This window comes from Cuculus canorus, chromosome 5, assembly GCF_017976375.1.
Source record: "Cuculus canorus isolate bCucCan1 chromosome 5, bCucCan1.pri, whole genome shotgun sequence".
Lineage (NCBI taxonomy): Eukaryota > Metazoa > Chordata > Aves > Cuculiformes > Cuculidae > Cuculus > Cuculus canorus.
This window is the reverse complement of record NC_071405.1, coordinates 35,473,918-35,491,876: the sequence shown is the minus strand read 5'-3', so window position 1 is coordinate 35,491,876 and position 17,959 is coordinate 35,473,918. Positions and strand designations below refer to the sequence as shown.

Genomic DNA, 17,959 nt, shown 5'->3' with positions numbered 1-17,959 from the left:
AAAGTGCTGTTGATGTCAGAATCTTGCAGATGGAGGCGTCCATTTATAGTATACTGGAATTTATTTTTTTAGCTTGGGTGTTGCCAAATCAGAGCTTGTTTAAATGTTTAAATTTTTCTCAACTGTAAAAATGTCTGCTATGTTGAACAGATTTAGAGGAGCATTTTCAGTGCCCAGAGATTTCCCTTGAGACATGGTTTGTGTTGTTTGTATCCATTCACATAATAAACAGTTTAAACCCTGTGAAATAGGCTCTACCCTTCTGAGAGTTTATTCTTGCTTTTTGATGTGTAGATCTGATAAACTGAAAAGAACTAGAGAGGAATCTGCCATAAATACTTAAAATATAAACTGTGAAATATATCTGTATGAAAAGGAGTTTCAGAATAGTTACACCCACTGTCATTACAAACAATTCCATTCTTGATTTACAGCTGATTTTTTTTTTTTTTAATTTACTATTATTATAGAAGCCAAAATCCCTGGGTAGACCCAATGCCAGGGCCCTAGCAAGCTAAAAAGCACTTTGTTCCCTTGGCTGCCCTTTTCTACCTCAGATGATTAAGGCTGTAGTTAGCTGTCTGTTCCTTAAAAGGATGCTAAATAACTTTAAATTATGCTGAGACAAACTCTTGTGGGGTAAGACCAATCTCCTCTCTTGTTTTGTTTTGTTTTGGTTTAGAGCATCTTATCCACTACTGAGAAAGTGTCCAGCTGAGAAAGGAAATGTAACCAAAGAAGGAAAGACACCCATAGGGATCAATCACGTGTTGTTAGGAAATGATACAGACAACGCACTGTACTTCATAACAAATGTATTATCTCTTTTCAGGAATTGACTTGGAGAATATTGTTTACTACAAAGATAGCACTCATTATTTTGTGATGACAGCAAAAAAGCAGAGTCTTTTGGACAAAGGAGTGATTATTAACGTATGTAAAAATGCTGCAACCCTATTTTATTTACTTGGCACAGAATAAGTGTGAATGTCAGCATAAACATTGTTGCATGTTATAGAGGGTGTTTATAGACTTTCTAGAACACCTCATAAAAGCTCAGAATCACTCAGATCTTTCTTACTCTGACTTTTTGGTTTTCCCTCCAGTAAGTGCAAAGTTTCTGTAGAGAACTGAAAACAATACTTCCTAAATTTGTCTGTTCTGAAATTGGCTGAAATGGGACCTTGACTCACCTTGGAAATGCGTGGTGTAGTCACCACACCAGAAAATAAAAACCTCATTGATTTAAAGGAAAACTTAGCACAGCTATGTTCAGTTTTATCAGGCAATTAAGGAAGTGTTAAAACCTATCCCAGGCTAAATTTCAAAAATTTTGTAGTGGGTGAAACATGATAGAAGGCGGCTGTGAACACGATGACCTGAACTTTCAAAGGTACTTGAGACTTTGAGGCCTTATTTTCTTTTATTTAGTGACTTATTTATTTTTCCTACTTCTTCCGACAGACGTGAGGGTTTGTTTTCTTTTATTTCTTGAATGTGTTTTGGCATCATTTAAATTTCTTTTCCTGGAAACCCAGGAGAGGTCAATTTTTCTTGCACAGTAAAACAGTGCCAAAACAGTGCAGTATAATTTCCCGAAGGAAGTGCTCGTGGGGAGTTATCAGAAGGCTTCTTGGCTTTCTGGTGGGACCACTAAGATCAGTGCCACAGTCTCCTGCCTTCAGGAAACAGGTGCTCCGAGGGCAGAGCGGTGGACCCTTCCGAGCTGGGGCAGGTGTGGGTAAAGGTACCAGCCCCTAGCAGGGTGGGAGGAATGGGAGGTGAGCCCCAGGGCTGAGGGACCGGTGGTTGTGGATGGAGGCAGTCCCAGGAGATCTGTGGAGAGTTTGGAGAAGAGGAGCAACAGCTGTGGCCCATCAGAGCTGTTTCCCTGACCTACTCAGGTCTGAGTGGGGAAAAAAAACAGTCTGTCTAAAACAACTGGGCTAATAGCAGTTTGGTGGTATCATCCCTGCGATTAGGGGTCTCATCCATGATTAAGCTGTAAATAGAAACTGCCTTATTAATAATCACCGGCTTTAAGTAGGATGACCTGTAAAGGCAGGGTCCTCTACCACACTGACCAAAAGACTTCAGCTGAACTGAACAAGTTTGTACAGTCCAGGTTTGATTGTGTTGTTACTGAGATGCGAAGTCAAACCTTCAGGGTGAGACCCGTATGTTATGTCATTGCTACGTCCGTATTTCTGCTCTTGTGTGGTTTCAGATGTGGGGCGCACACATGTAGAAAAGCATTGCAGTGGCGATGATAACATCTTTTGATGGGAGGGAAGTAAGGTTGTGAAAAAAATAACACATAACTGAGGAACTGGGAGGAACTGTCATCTTCAATAGCAAACACAGCTAATTATTCAGTGTTGACTTAGAGAGCTCCTGTTTGGGACAATACAGTAACCTATGTTTATGTATTAACATTTTGGAGGAGATGGTAAATATCACTTGGTTCTTTATGCTGCAAGATGTGTGGTAGCCACTGTGAGGCTATGAGAGTGCAACGTTTCAATACAAAGAGGATAGTTGTAATAGCTAATGCTGCATGCTTCTCTCTTTGCAGGACTATATTGATACTGAGTTGCTCCTTTGTGGGGAAAATGTGAACCAGAGCAATTTGCTGTCTTATGCCAGAGAAGCTGCTGACTTTGCAACCAATTACCAGCTGCCTTCCTTGGATTTTGCAATCAATCACTACGGGCAACCAGATGTAGCAATGTTTGATTTTACTTCCATGTATGCATCTGAAAATGCTGCACTAGTGAGAGAGAGGCACAGACATCAGCTCCTGGTGGCACTTGTTGGAGACAGTTTGCTTGAGGTATATCTTGGAATGTCTTCCAAATAATCTTTTTTTAATTTTATTTTTCCTGAATGTAGCTATCCAATCTACCCCCAGAACAAACTGTTTTCTCTTACATGTCCTGAAACAATGGTACGCTCTTTGGATTACTTTTTTTTTTTTTAACTTTTTCTTTTATTGTGCCACAGTTTGTCGTAACTAATGCTTGGCTGGCAGTCTCTGGCTTGCTTTATGCAAATTGTATTTCTGTCTGAAAACTGAGAGCTGTGTGTCCTCAGCTTGGGTGCGTGGCTAATTTTCCTGACTTCCGTCACAGAGAAAAACTTGGTCCAGCTTTTTATTGCAGTCTTTTTGCCTCAATATGTTCCCTTTCTGAAGTGAAAATTGTATGTTGCAACTAATATATATTTTTTTAAACTGATGCTGACAGCCGAAAGTGTTTGAAAGGATCAGTCCAAGGAAAAATTAGGAGAAGAAAAGAAAGGCATCTTCTTTCCCCTTTTTTCCTTGACAAATTCTTGAATATTGAGTTGTTTGGTTTTTTCCCCTCAGCCTTTACCTTTTGAATTTAAGAAATTTGTTCTTAAATGTAGAAGTTAGAAAAAAAGAAAAAGTGAAAGCAGTCTTTTTTATTCCTGAAGATCTGGAGGACAGAAATGCCTAAAATCTACAAGAGCCAACTGTATTGTGTTTTAACGCTTTCTGGGCTTCTTTTCCAAAACAGTAGACTCCAAATTCACATTGCAAGTTACTTTTGTAATAAAAACTCAAGTAATACAAGGAATTAAAATGTAAATGCTTCTTACAGCCCTTCTGGCCTATGGGTACTGGCTGCGCAAGAGGCTTCTTAGCTGCCTTTGATACTGCATGGATGGTGCGGAGCTGGGCTCAAGGAAAACCTCCATTAGAGATTCTTGCTGAACGGTGAGTGCTGCTTTTGTCTTCTACATTATTTCTAGTGTTTTAAAGAGTTACGGTATTGGTGGAAGGCAGCGGAATTCAGAATACTAACAGGAGAAATATTCTTCACTGCAATGGGTTGAAATTATCCATTCCTTAAGGTTACTGAACAATTTATAATAGCAGTAGGCTGTTGATCCAGCAATATGCATGGGATCAGTTTAATTCACTAATTTAAGTCACTAATGACTGAGATTAAGCGTGATCCTTTAGGAAATAAGCTGAAGTTACCTTGTGTTGAGAGGCTAACCCACCATCCATCTCAGCACCTATTTTTTTTTAATTAAAGAAAAAATGTATACATTTTTTCCAGAAAGAATAAATAAATAGTTTAACACTAACAGATTTCATAGTTGGTGTCTGTGATTTTAAATTTGCAGTTTAGCTTGGTAGGCCAGATGCCTTCTTTATTTAGACTGATCAATGTGTGGCAAAGGAAAATTGCTATAATGTTGCATCATAAACTTCTCCACACAAGGTCTTTTTGACCAGAGGAAAAAATCTGTTATGTACACCAGCAATCGTGGCGTCACCATGGACTGATGGTTGAAGTTAATGACTTTGGTCTTGGTGGCAACTGCCCTGCTCCACTACAGCTGTCCAGGCTCTTTGGGGGCAGGTACACAATAGCCATCATTGTGGTAATGCAAGTAGAAGCATTACTGAGTACACTGCTTTGACAAGTTTTAACATAGAAGTCTGTGGGATGACTCAAACACGGCAGAGTCCCAGATGGAAAATTGAACAGCATAGTAAAAAAGGCTGTAGTGGTTATAGGAACTGCAGAATGATGGGATTTAGTGCTGTTATGTGGTAAAGAAGTTACTCCTTGGGTGGAGGTTAAAGCAAAACCAGATGACTGAGTGATGTAACCTCTTTTTTTTTTTCCTCCTCCATCTTCTTTTTCTTGCTTGCTTCCTGCCTCAGGAAAAAATGGGCATAAATTCTAAAGAATCTGTCTTTTTGTTGTTCTTTTTCTGCCTGGTATCCTTTTCCTGCTGAACAGGGAGAAATGAGATGGATGCATTGTGCATTTAGTTCATAACACTTGTCCTGGCAGAATCAAAATAAAGTGCAGGTAGTTGCAAAAATTAAAACATTCTTTATGTAATAAATATTTATTTTAATCAATATCTCTTGCATCTTGTTTTTTCTCTGTAAGAGAGAGCATTTATCGACTCTTGCCTCAGACTACCCCTGAAAATATTAGCAAGAACTTTGACCAGTATACCATTGACCCAGGAACAAGATACCCAAACTTGAACTCAAGCTGTGTTCGGCCTCACCAGGTCAGTACTTAAAAGGCTTCCTTGTGAAATCACAGTTCATTTATACTCCAGGAGAAATAGGGCCACACGTAGTGTAGGAACAAAATCTTCAAGGGACTCCTTAAACTAGATCCATGGTAAAATAACCCAGAAAGAAAAGTCTTTTCTGTTTATCTCTCAAAAAAATTGTAACATTATGCCACAAATTGTTTTTACTTATAGGTGAGACAATTGTATATTACCAATGAGTTACAACAATGTCCTCTTGAAAGAGTAAGCTCCATTAGAAGATCAGTGAATCTCTCAAGACACGGTATGTGACATCTCGTGTTTGCTGTGGCTTAATACTTGGAACTTCTGAGTATATAAAACCTGATCGAAATGTTTGCTCTCCGCTGTAACCACAGAGTCAGATATTCGACCTAACAAGCTATTGACCTGGTGTCAGAAACAGACAGAAGGGTACCGAAATGTTAATGTTACAGACCTGACTACCTCCTGGAAAAGTGGCCTTGCATTGTGTGCAATTATCCATCATTTCAGACCTGACCTCATGTAAGTGACATCTGTAAATCTTGAGTATGAGGTACCTTAAGCATTTGCCAAAGTATAGCATAAGACCGGCCAGAACAACACTGATAGTCTGTAGTCCCCTTCTATTACTGGTTTTTGCAAAGCGTTGCACACCATTGCCAGGTTTGGTTGATGGAGAGGGTGGGGTTGTTTTTGCTTTGGTTTGGTTTTTCTGTATATTCTTGCATGCCATTTAAAATGAAATATATATGCTTTCAAAAAGCTAGGAAGGCTTTGAACCTTATGACTTATGATCATGTTTCTGGGAGTCACATGGCTATTTAAAACATATATTGCAGTGCTTGGAGAATACAAGAGCTGCATTCCCAGGTCCCTAGAAACAGATTTTTACGGTATGTTTAAAACCACTGCCACAATGGCACTGTCATAAGTTAGAAAGGCACCTGGATGAGCCTTAATTGAGCCATCCTCGGTGTGTTGTAGTGATTGCTGTGATGGTCATGAAGGCAAATATTGGACCATGGAGGTGCCACTGGAGATGGCAGGTCTGGACAACTATTTGTCCAGAAGAGCGCAGAGCCCTTGCAGGTGGGCTTTGCAACAAGGGCTGGCTCTTGAAAATGAACTGCTTTAGGGGCTGCATGTAAGCCAGCCTTCCTCTTTTGAGAGTGTTTCTGACGTGCTAACCCTAGAAGACCCAGCTTCTGATGTACAAATATTTTGTAAGGTCTCTTGCTTAGATTCATGAGGGTCAGTGTGTAATGAGCGTCAGGAAATGGCAGGTGGTGGCACTGGATTATTGGGCCTGCTTCATGCAATTTGTGGTGGAGTGACGCTTCTGTCCTCTCAGCAGTCTCCAAAATGCAGCAGATGCATTCTCTTGTCTTCCTACACAGACCAGGGAGTCACAAATAAATTATTGTCAGCCTCCCTTTATTGTGGATAAATGAAAGAAATGGTTGAGCTCTTTTATGATGTGTGATAAGTTGAAAAAAATAGGAGTAATACCCATGTTGCTTGCCTGTACAGCTTTGCCAGAGGAAGAGCTGACGTTGTAAGAAGATATTTTTTTTGGCTCTAAAAAAAGGGGGGGGAAATTATCGATAGTTTTGTGGATATAAGAGGATGAAAAAGAGTGTAGAAAGCAAAGTAATTTTTGCTGTTGGTGGAAAACATGTCTCTTAAGTACTACTCTCTCTAAAATGTTCATAGATTTATCTTCCTGAGCTGAAAGACTTCCTCCTGTTTAATTAACATTGTGTTCGTATCTTCTTGGCTTTTTGTATAAATGGGACTGCTGAAGGACTTGACCAGATGAAAGCCAGGCAGGCAAGCGAGGCAGCTGCCCGTGGCCTGTGGCCAGAGCTGGGGCAGAGAGCTGCCTGCACCCCCCTGGCTCCAGAAACAGGCAGAGTATGTGGGTGCAGGGTGGGGAGAGAAATTCTTTGGGGGTTCAAAAACTGACATTCCTTATGAAGAGAAACAAACTACCCTGCCTGGAGCTTTGTTATTTATGCTCATGGTTATTTTAATCATGAATTTTGGAAGCCGTTCAAGGGATCAGAGTCTTAGAATAGGTCCCATAGAAAATGGATTAGGGAATGGATAACACAGTTCCAGATGTGTGATGTACTTATTTAGTGCACTGCTAAATCTGTTTTTGACATGGACAAGAGGTCATCATTCAAACTGTGTGTAACACCTTAAAAAGAAATTTAGTGCCTGTGCATGCGCACACGCACATGTATCGTGTTTGTTTCATAAAATGCTAGCTTAAATTTACTCCTTGTGGCTTCGATGATTTATAGAATTAATCAAAACTAAAAAGTCAATTGCTAACAGGTGAAATCTGTAGTAGCACAGCTGTATTTGTAGAGGAAAAGGCTTCCTAGCATTTCTGAGGAGGAATTGCATTTCGTCATAAGTAAGGGAATCCTTTTTCATAGGACTACATCAAAACCCAGTTCAGCGAAATAGCTTTTAAATTACATTTCTGTCAAAGCTGTGATTCGTAACAGGATTTATATGAGAGTCTTACTTCTTACCAGTTACCACTGTTTTTCTGCCAGTGAAATGCATGTCCCCTCATTCATGGTGCTGTTCTGCACCTCTCCGATGGGCAAGGGAACCCTGTGTATTTCCGAGGTGGGCAGAGAGCAAACTACCACTGATGCCAATGTGTTGTCCCCACAGTGACTTTGATGATCTGAATGAAGAGGATGTTGTCAAAAACAACCAACTAGCGTTTGATGTTGCTGAGCGGGAGTTTGGGATCCCCCCTCTGACCACGGGGAAGGAGGTGGGGTCTACTGGGGAGCCTGACAAGCTCAGCATGGTCATGTACCTCTCCAAGTTTTACGAACTGTTCAGGGGCACACCTCTGCGGGCAGTAGGTAAGTGGAACCCAGGCTGCTCCTAAATATTGCAAGTTTGGGAGTGGAAGCACTTCATCCAAGCTGCTTGTGAACAGTGCTTGTGAGCCAAGAGCCCTTTCGCAGCCAAGCTGTTCTGGCACATGAGTGTGCCTGCTGCTGTCCACAATAGTTACGTTGTGCCTAAAAAAAGAAAGGGGGTAAAATTTGATTGAAGACCCAGGGTTTGTGGGTCCTTAATGGTTTCAGAGAACAGAGGCAACTGGATAACTGCAGCTTGACATCATGAAGTTCATGTATCAGGTTGTTAGAGTGATCCTGTGGTAAGGATGACTGCATATGGTATGTCCATTCCTAGCGGTTTCTCTTCATTTTTTAACCAGTCATCCTACATTGTATGTATTTACTTCTGTTTGCCTGAGTTTCTTATATATAATTGCTACCAGCACTCAGCTGGAAAGTTCTGGTTTAGTCAAAATATTTAAAATGGAAATCTGAATAAGTGTCCTAAGTAGTTGTTTTTTGAACAGATGCTGACGACAAGCAAAATGGAGAGAATAATGATCTATGTTCGGCAAAATCATCAAACTTCATCTTTAACAATTACATTAATTTGACTTTACCAAGAAAACGAGTACCAAAGGTAAGCTGTGAAGGAAGACCCTCCCTATAAATCTTTCTCTTTTAAAAATATGAAAATAAACTGTCAGGCTCAGAAATAAGGGGGTTTTATATATATCCTCCTATTAAAAAGCCAGTAGAAGGACACTTTTTGAGCATAATAAAGTAAATAAGATTTCACAGTAAACAAAGCTCACCCATATACACACACAATTGTTATGATGAAACTGTAGCACTGTCCCTGTCAAATGGTTGAAGTGTTAATAGTAGTCCCAGTTAAATGCTTTCTGTACATGCAAAATTCCAAATTGTAATGATAATACGGATGTACTTGGAAAGAATTTGTGTCCTATTTCCATATCAGTCTTCTTCAGTGTAGGTAAAAGTGAGGTGAGGAGGATGCTTTTTTTGGTGTGTCTCTACGTTGTGGGTTTTGACTTGAAATATTTCAGATCTTGGCTCCATCACCTTTATTGTATTTTGTTTTATTTTTTTAAGTTTTTCAAAAGGTATTTTTAGGAGGTTTTATGCAATGCTAAATGCTAAGTTTTATATTTTTGTTGGGGGTTTTGGTTTTGGTGTTTTTTTTTGGTTGTTTTGTTTTTGTTGAGATGGGAGTTTTTCTGAGCTATTTCTGCCTTTAACGTAGTTCTGTATCCCTAGAGTTAAATACACAGCTATAATATTATCTATCGGTTCAAATAATCACTGGAATTCTAGAATGCTTTATTGTTTGAGTGAGGCTGCTGTTTTTTAACTAAAGCAGTGATTTAAACAGTTTGTGGATGCTGTCAGGGTTCTGGAGGGAAGCTTTCAAACTCTTAAAGATGTATAAAGCCTGCAATGGTGACAAATAGTGGGCAGGTTGACTAACGTGACTCTGAGGTAATCCTCTCTTAGTCATAGCCATATACTTTTCTTTCTTGTTCACTTATTAATGAAAACTTATTGACGTGCCCTGTTCATGTCCCTGTATAAAACACATCCATGCCCATACATGTTGCAATTAAAGACTCCAGGGCCTGGAAGCAGTATGGAGAACTGAGTTAATACTGTCTGACGTACGACTGTGTGCAGTGAGAGTATTGTCTATTTGTTTCTGAATGGATTACAACTTCAAAAGTTTTATTTAATTGAATTTAAAAGCTACTCTGATGAAATTCAGTAATAAACTGTTTCATCTTCTGCCTATTCATTAGCTTGGTGCTCTTCTGAAAGGAGACCTTGAGGAGGGGCTTTGCTGTCACAGCCAAGCCTCCCTTCATTTTAACTTCACTTTAACTGGGGAGTGTCTGCACAACCTGGCTCAGAGACAGCAGTGTCTCAAGTCCAAGTGCTGCAGATTAACTAGCGCATGTTAGACAGCAGCATGTACTCCTCCACCGAACTTCTTCATTTTCCGAAGCACGGTTTTTTGGTTGGTTTTTTTTTTCTTCTTAAACCAGACCTCCTTAATGCTTAACTGTATTGCTTCATTTACGCCTAGGCAGAGACTCCAAGTTTTGTCTGCAAAAAAGTTACTACTTCTTTTGCACTTTGGCTATTCAGCATCCTTAATAAAATGTCAAGTGTACGTGTATGTGGTGAATTTCTCAGTATTTTGATATAATGCTTTTAAAATTTGTTACTATCTTATCTTCTCAGTTTTGGTAGAAATTTGATTATGATTTTTTTCCCCCTAAAGAATTACTCCATAATTTCCAGATATTTCCTACACTGACTTACATGTTGAGTATTTTCCATCCACAAACACATTTTCAGGAGCTGTGGACAGTCAATTGCCCAGTAACATCATGTATCTTTGTTAGGAAGTAACTTATCTCCGCTACCTGTGTATATGCAAAATCAAGTGACATGGTTCTCAGTTAGCCAAGCAGTGAGAAACCAAATAGGCAAAATAAACATTGCTTTTAGTGTGAATGACTTCGACTTCTTTGGAAGAAAAAGTTTTTCATGACCACAATGTTGTTGTTTTTCCTTGAGTTATTTGCAGAAGTAAATAGACTTTTAGTAGTGGGAGAGCTTTCCATTACTAAGCTGTACAGCCCTCTGACTAACCTCCTGTCACGAAATAAGCCTCCTGTCATAACGGGATGTATAGTTCTTGGCACTACATGAAAGCAGGAGGTGATTTGCTTAGCAAACAGGCCCTTTTGGTTTCACGCTACAGGGGCTTGTTTGAAATGAGAAGTGGAAGCAATATTTTCCAAATGAGATTGGGGAGTGGGACTGTCAAGATCTTATTTTGTATGAGGCTTTGCAGCCCTGTCATGGATGGGACGTGAAACTTAGCAAGAAACATGTTACTCTGCTTAGGACAGAGATTTGTGAGTGCTATAACCTGAGAAATGGAGCTCCGTGGAAAGCAACTGCTTGACTTAGGAGTTCAGCTGTGGTTCTTTCCCCTGCAAAAAATGGTGGTGAGCATTATCCAGGTATTACTGTAGGAGTGCACTTACATACCATAGAGTCAAAAGCCAAGTAGGGTAACAGTGCTGCTTACTAAACTTCCCATAGCAACCAGTTTGTCCTTTTATTTGGCCGGAAGAAGGATCCTTATCTGAGTGCAGGCTGTGAGAGATCAGGAAGCGGGGGCCTGGAGCTCATGTGGCGGTAGCTGTTCTGGCAGCATGTTCTGGGCTGGATAATGTTTTCCATTCTCTTATGAGTGTCAGCTGGGCTGGAGGGGAACTGAGATTTCCTGTGCTCCAGACTAATAAATGAATGGAGGTGTTTACACAATAAAGGGCATGGTCCTTTGTCTTAGAGTTTTGCTAGGCAATTAAATTGCTTTGTCTTTCACTTCTTTGTAAACATGTTAATGAAAGTCCATTATTTGAGATTTTTGAAAGGCAATATCTTGTTTGCTCCATTCACTTAGGCAAATTCTGCTTTAATGTGGTATTGATTATTATGCAGAATACACTGTGCTGTTATGTTATTCGTTCTTGCTTGGTAGACGAATGATTATTGGTAGAGTAAAGCTGAATTACTGAGAGCTAGGGCATTGAAAGACAATGTACAAAGCGTACACAGTAATTAAAGTATTGTCATTGGATTCTTTTGGTGTTTGCCTAGAAGTTGTCTGGGATTACTTCTATTCACTGCATAATGACTTATTATAAACAGTGTATATGTATAAAGGAAGCCTGTATTCTTTGATCTTTCTCTCTTTATTCTTTTTTTTTTTTTCCAAGTTGGCTGAGCAGTCACTAAGTTACATTGTGGGCAAATGAAAATAAGTGGAGTGTAGTTTATTTTTCGTACAATATAACATAACATGACATTAATCAGACAGAAAATACCACTTGTTCAAGACTGCATTTAATAAGGACTGATAGAAATTTTTAAGCATTGAGTATTCTGCAAGTTCATGCGGAGTGAGTAGGAAATATTATTTATTGTTTGCGTAATCACTAGTTCAGTAAAATAATTGAACATGTGCATAGCTGAATTACAAAATGGGAAATTTGATTGCTTAAGTACTGTGACATAAAGGCATAATCGAGGACATGAACCTTATGAGGGAGGCAGACTTTTAAGGCAGACAATAATTGCTCCACAAAAGGAGATAAGTCTGCAGTAAGAAAATGTGGCCTGCATGCAGATATCTAGGTTAAGAGATGTGGAGGCTGTCGTGAAAGGGTGGTGGTGGGGGGTTATTTCGTTATTTATATGGAAACTAGAGTAGTCTAGATTACAGTATCAGTTATTCTATGAATTTACTGACTTTTTCTTCAAGGATGCACTAGTGCGTTCTGAATTATAAACTCTTTAGTATTGAAAGACAAAAAGGTAAACACCAATGTTTTAGGGCCTATGTTCAACAATGTGTACAAAGTTTTATTTTAACACATCAGAATCCTGTGGGAGCTCCCAATCAGGGGTTACAGGGCAGCTTTTCCATACATGACGACTGCCATGAGGGCCACCAGGCTCCTCATGTGAGGAACCATCCTACAAGGCTGGGAGAGTCTAGTGAGCCATGCCAGTGCAACTAGGCTCCCTGCACGCTGAAACTGCTCACCTCTTTGCCTTATTTAACAGAGGCCAGACCAGATTTCCCTGGTTGATAAAGTTTGTATCCTGTGAGGAACTGCTAGGGTAAACCTGGTAACTACTGCAGTAATCCATAGAGCTTTTTTTGGCTTTACTGTTTCAGGTTGAAGGGAAAACAGAAGAAAATGAGACTAACAAAAGACGTCGAAAAGGCCTGTTTGGTATCTTTGAGGAGGTTGGTGTTCAGTGGTGTCAAAACATATCCAGCTCCTTGATGAGCATCAGAGCTGGAGAAGCAGTGAGAGTTGCGGGGCTGGGGCTTGGCCTCTTGTGCTTGGTGGGAACAAAAAGCCTCTCCCTTTAAAACTTTGAATGTGCTGTGGTATGCACTAAAGAAGAGCTGAATTTATTTAAATTGATTGGTAAGGAGGGAGAGAGTTACCTGAATTGCACTGGTTTTCTTGTAACATCTAAGATATTGGGGTTTTTTCCCTTTCCTACTCAGTTATTTAAACAAATTTTTGTTTGGAGAGTTTGCATTGCAACTTCATTCTTAGCCACTCTGAGTTACCTTTGCAACTCTGGTTTATCACCACCAGCACTGACTTTTTTTTTTTACTGTGCTCTGGGACTAAAGACAAAACTTTTTTTTGTTGACTTTTGCATGCTTAAACAGTGTCATTTTTAATGTACTCTAAACTGTATATCCATTCATGCTTTGATGGTAGGGATGACATTATCTCTCTTTTTCTCTCCATGAGTGTCATAGGTAAACTTGACAAAAACATAGTTTGTTGTTTCCTTGCAGGCTTCAGGCTTGTCAAGCCAAGGGACAAATGCGGGGAAAGAACAGAGTGATGGCAAAGAAGGAATCAACCAGAATAAAGTTAAGTCAATGGCAACTCAGCTGTTGGCAAAGTTTGAAGAGAATGCTCCAAATACAGTTTTTCGGAGGCAGGTAGGTTATAGATGAACACAGAAGTAATCCATGAAATTAAACTGTAGTTCCTCTTTGTGAATGTGATGCAGATTTCCAAGGGGAAAAAAAAAAAATGATCTGTTATGTGTTTGAAGTGGGTTGTCATTTTTTTTTATACTTTATGGAAATGAAGGGTATTCCTCTCAATACTTATTGAACAAATATGACTAATACATCTTGACCAGTGCAATATTGATAGCTTTTATATTAATAAAGTGCAGTGGAATTGCAATTTCTAGAAATCTCTTGTAAGCTGGTCTGTATAATTTTTGCTTTGTGTAGTAGTCTAAGCTAGCTCCATACAGTATTGCAGAAGGACTTTTTTTCCTTTGTGAATAAAGGGCACTATCTTTCTTCATGGAAAACTTAGAAAGCGTAAGAAGGGAACCTTATATTTTGTAAGATGCATCTGACTACTATTTCTGTTCTTAAAGTAGGCGCGATGGAATATATTTGTACATTCCTCAGCATTTTCATGGTTTGGTGTTACTGTGACTAGTGGTGTTTTAAAAAATAATCCCATGCTCTCAAGGTAGGAATGATAAGCTCAAAAACATACTTTTAGCCAGTGAGGTGGTTTGAGTCAGCTGAGTTTGGATTAGTCACCTAAGAGATCTGATGTAAGGATGAACAAGTTGTCGAGGTTCTGTCAAGGGTGGAGCTTCCTTAATTCTTTCTGCGTATACCCATTTTTTTAATTAGATATTCAAGTCTTCCAGAAGCATAGGCTTTGTAGATGTCAAGTGACTTTTTCATTTTGTGAGCCACTGTTGTTTGCACTTTACCTGGCTACTTGTCAATGCCCTGAGCTTTCTGTGTGAGATACCTATGTACAAGTTTGCTTGGCTGTTTTGAAGGAAGCCTTGATGCGATATCTTTTGCTCATAACCTTTCTTAAAGAATACTGAATGAGCAGAATTTTAAGTGTACCTTTGATAGTAGAAGGGGTTAATGAAATAAGTTGGTGACAAAAATCTTCAAAACATGTTGTTAAGCTCTGTAGTAACATGTCTTTAAAACCAACTTTTATTTCTTTCTGCCTCAAAAGATCTTTGAAAACTATTTACTATCTTCCTCTTTTTTTTTTCCACTCTGTCTTTATAATTCTAAAAATGCTTTACAAGGAGCTAATAGATAGACCAGCCCTGCTCTCTTCTGACCCTCCTGTTAATCCTCGCTTTGCTAAACCTAAGGATCCAAGTCTTCTTCCACTTCAACCAAAAAGACAGGTAGGAACTCATATGGGTAACACCTGACAAGCACACTATTTCTCTTACTTCTCGGAGCATGGTGTTATTGTGTAACTACTTAGTATAGAAAACTATATTTGGATGTAATCTGCAGAACTAACAGATCTATTTAGCTGAGATTTTTGAAAAACACATTAAAGTTTAAGGCAGTTTTATACCTGCTTGACTAGATATGAAAACTATTTAAAAGAATTAGTAACTGCGTGGGAAAAAAACCTAAAAACCTAGGTGTTGATTTCTGTGTTATCGCATCTAGATTACATGAATATCATTGCATAGCTGCATTTAATGTGCAAGGAAATTACAGCAGTATTTGAAAATTTGTCTGTGCATGTACTTGGTGCTTTGGGCAGTCTTAATGGTAAGCCAAAGGGAGTTTTCTGCTACAAGAATTCTGGAAAAAAATGTCTGAGATAAAGGCTTTGAAAAGCCAATATTGATGCCCAGTTTTTTTATTCCTCTTAAGCTGAAATTATGGGTCTTTTGCAGCATCATAATAAACCTGTGGCGATTTTTTTTAATGCATTGTCTAATTTTTTTCTTACTATTTCCAATGAAAACAATCTCATATTAAATAGTAATGATATTTACTTTACTTTAGAGTTTAAATGGAAGGAAATATTCTGTAGCAGCATTTCAAAAGTAGTCTGCATTGGACTTGGAAATCTGCAGATCAGGTTGTTGAAAAATGCGGATTCATAAACTGGTTGAGAATTGGGTTGTTTTTTTTAAAGGCAGGTGTGCTGTCCTGAAACATCAGGAGCACATTGCAAGTTGGTTGGCATCGGGTTTTTCAACTTTAAATCTGATAGATTTGTAAATCTGTAAATTTGAAAAAACTATGTGGAAGGTCATTTTTAAGGCTTAATTTGATAAATCTGAACTGGTTTGCATGTTTTGCTTACTGCAAAAGCTATTCTATATGAAGATGCAAATTCAGAGACCTATTCTGAACTCAGAAAATGCTTTAAATCTGAAATACATTATAACTTGACTTGGGTCAGACTTGACCTAGAGTTATGCCAAGAACTAGTGTAGATATTCTTACAGTTTGATTGCAAGTTTAGTTTCAGGCCAGATGTGATGCCAAAAACAGAAAACCCAAACCTTTTCTAAAAACCCTAGAAGGAGATGATGTGTCATGTTCTTCTGCACTGATGCTAACTGGGGTTATTTATGAAAACTGGGCAAATCTAGAGAAGAATGTCAAGACCTGCATAAGTTTTTTAAGACTGATTTATTTCAATGCATGGTCACAAGCATCAGAAGTGCAGTAGATACTGGGCAGAGAGTGCTGTGAGAATATTTTATTTCTAGCTATGTGCATGCCTGTGCTGTGCTTTTGGAAGCGTCCTATTAAGCTGCATATACTGCATAGTAGTGCAGAGACAAGATTTTTTTTTTTCACTTCAAGTGTTTCCCAGTTTCAGGTGGTAGCTAGGAGTGAACATGAGGTCAGGGAACCCACAAAGTCTTTAAATGGTTCTGATCATAAGGCCAGGAGAGCAAAGACTGTACAAAAAACAGATACCCAGCCCAGTCTGTCAGAAACCTCTGAAAATCTCGCATCTGCCTGTTCTGCTGCATTTGTACTTTCTGGAGTGCTTGAGCGTCTTCAGCACCTGGAGGAAAAAATGAAACAGGTGACAAGCAATTTCTTTTCCTTTCTGTCTCTTAACTGCATATGTTAATCTGTATACTGTATTTCCTCTGGATATGCTGGCTTTTTCGTTGTTGACTTTAGGATATATCAAGACAATAAACTCTTAATACAAACTTGATGTATTCTGATGATGTATATAACATTAACTGAAGTCTCTCTCTCTTTCTTTCTTTTCCTGGCTTTCGTTTCCTGGCTCTTACTGCAGAAAAGAGCTCAGACCATAGCAAATAGGGAATTCCATAAAAAGAACATTAAAGAGAAAGCAGCACATCTTGCCTCAATGTTTGGATACATGGAATTTCCAAAGGTGAATATTAGGTTTTGCACCCAAAGAAGTACTGAATTGGGAGACATATAAGAATTCATGGGAGGTTGGAATTTGCAGTGGGTTTGAGTTTAACTTTCCTTTCATCCTGCATGGATCTGTTAAGTAATTCGGATTCCATTTAAGCTGGTAAAAAGGCTTTGTTTAAATATTACTGCATAATTTAATCAAGGTAATACACAATACATAAAGCTACTCAATGTACTTTAGCATAAGTGAAATATGTTAAAACATGTCTCATTTATGTATATGCTGGTGTAGCTCACAGTTTCTAATGAACTGATGAGCAGTAGCTGATAGTGCAGTCTGACTTTTCTTATACTTCTTTATGCTGTCTCTCAGCACTGTCTTACCTTACTGTCCACTTTATGTATATTTAATAAGAAAACTGAGTACAATAATATCCTTTGACCTGAAGGTTTTGCCATGATCATTTCCATGGCTCCTCACTGTGCAGAAATAGGGAACAGACAGAATTGAAGTTACAGTCTTTGTTTGTTTTGATGCATGACTGTGAAATTGTTCTTTTAACCTGTGCTAATGTCACTGTCTCTTGGATAACTCTCCCGTTTCTGCTCTATACAGAATAAGCTACCTATTAAAGGCTTATCCCATCCTCAGCCCCCAACTCCCTCTTGCCCTCCGCCTCATGATTCAGCTGCTGCCTCTACTCCATCATCTGTCGGTTCAGCTTTCCCTGCTGTTCCTTCTAGACAGGTACTCTATTAACAGATTTTTCCCGTAAAATCCAAACCTGCATTAAAGCGCTTGAGAGATGGCTTGTATGGAAGGCACTGCCAGCAGAGCTGTTGTATAGGTTGTGTTTCACTTTTGAATCAAACTTTGTTCACTGATGTTAATTCTGCATGTCTGTAAGAGGAAAGTCATCATTAAAAATAGTTCAGATATGAAGCTAAAGAACAGAGCAAATAGATTGCATTTTTGCTTCTGTTCTGATAATCTTGCATTGCTGCTTATTTTAAACATTGTAGTGTTGGATAATAGCACAGACGTGCCTAGCAGAGAGAGCGTTTCACATTTTGTGGGGTTAAGGAATGGGTTAGTTGTTCTCAGTGGCATTTTTTTTTTTTCCATCTGGACTGCAGGGGAGAACCTGCACTATAGTGGTTATTTTAGCTAGAGGACATGTTGTAGAATGGTGTAAGTGCTTGT

At 38.9% G+C, this 17,959-nt stretch overlaps 1 protein-coding gene across 1 annotated transcript in view; it reads left to right on the top strand.

Moving 5' to 3' along the window:
• Positions 1–17,959, top strand: part of MICAL2 (microtubule associated monooxygenase, calponin and LIM domain containing 2) — a 135,859-nt gene that overhangs the window by 48,611 nt on the left and 69,289 nt on the right. The window contains exons 7-20 of the mRNA XM_054068117.1: positions 833–933; positions 2,576–2,833; positions 3,624–3,739; positions 4,938–5,064; positions 5,266–5,356; positions 5,451–5,598; positions 7,771–7,970; positions 8,480–8,592; positions 12,733–12,804; positions 13,378–13,527; positions 14,673–14,777; positions 16,223–16,441; positions 16,667–16,768; positions 17,372–17,503. Coding sequence (XP_053924092.1) covers positions 833–933; positions 2,576–2,833; positions 3,624–3,739; positions 4,938–5,064; positions 5,266–5,356; positions 5,451–5,598; positions 7,771–7,970; positions 8,480–8,592; positions 12,733–12,804; positions 13,378–13,527; positions 14,673–14,777; positions 16,223–16,441; positions 16,667–16,768; positions 17,372–17,503 — 1,934 coding nt within the window. The remainder of the gene's footprint in view (positions 1–832; positions 934–2,575; positions 2,834–3,623; positions 3,740–4,937; positions 5,065–5,265; positions 5,357–5,450; positions 5,599–7,770; positions 7,971–8,479; positions 8,593–12,732; positions 12,805–13,377; positions 13,528–14,672; positions 14,778–16,222; positions 16,442–16,666; positions 16,769–17,371; positions 17,504–17,959) is intronic.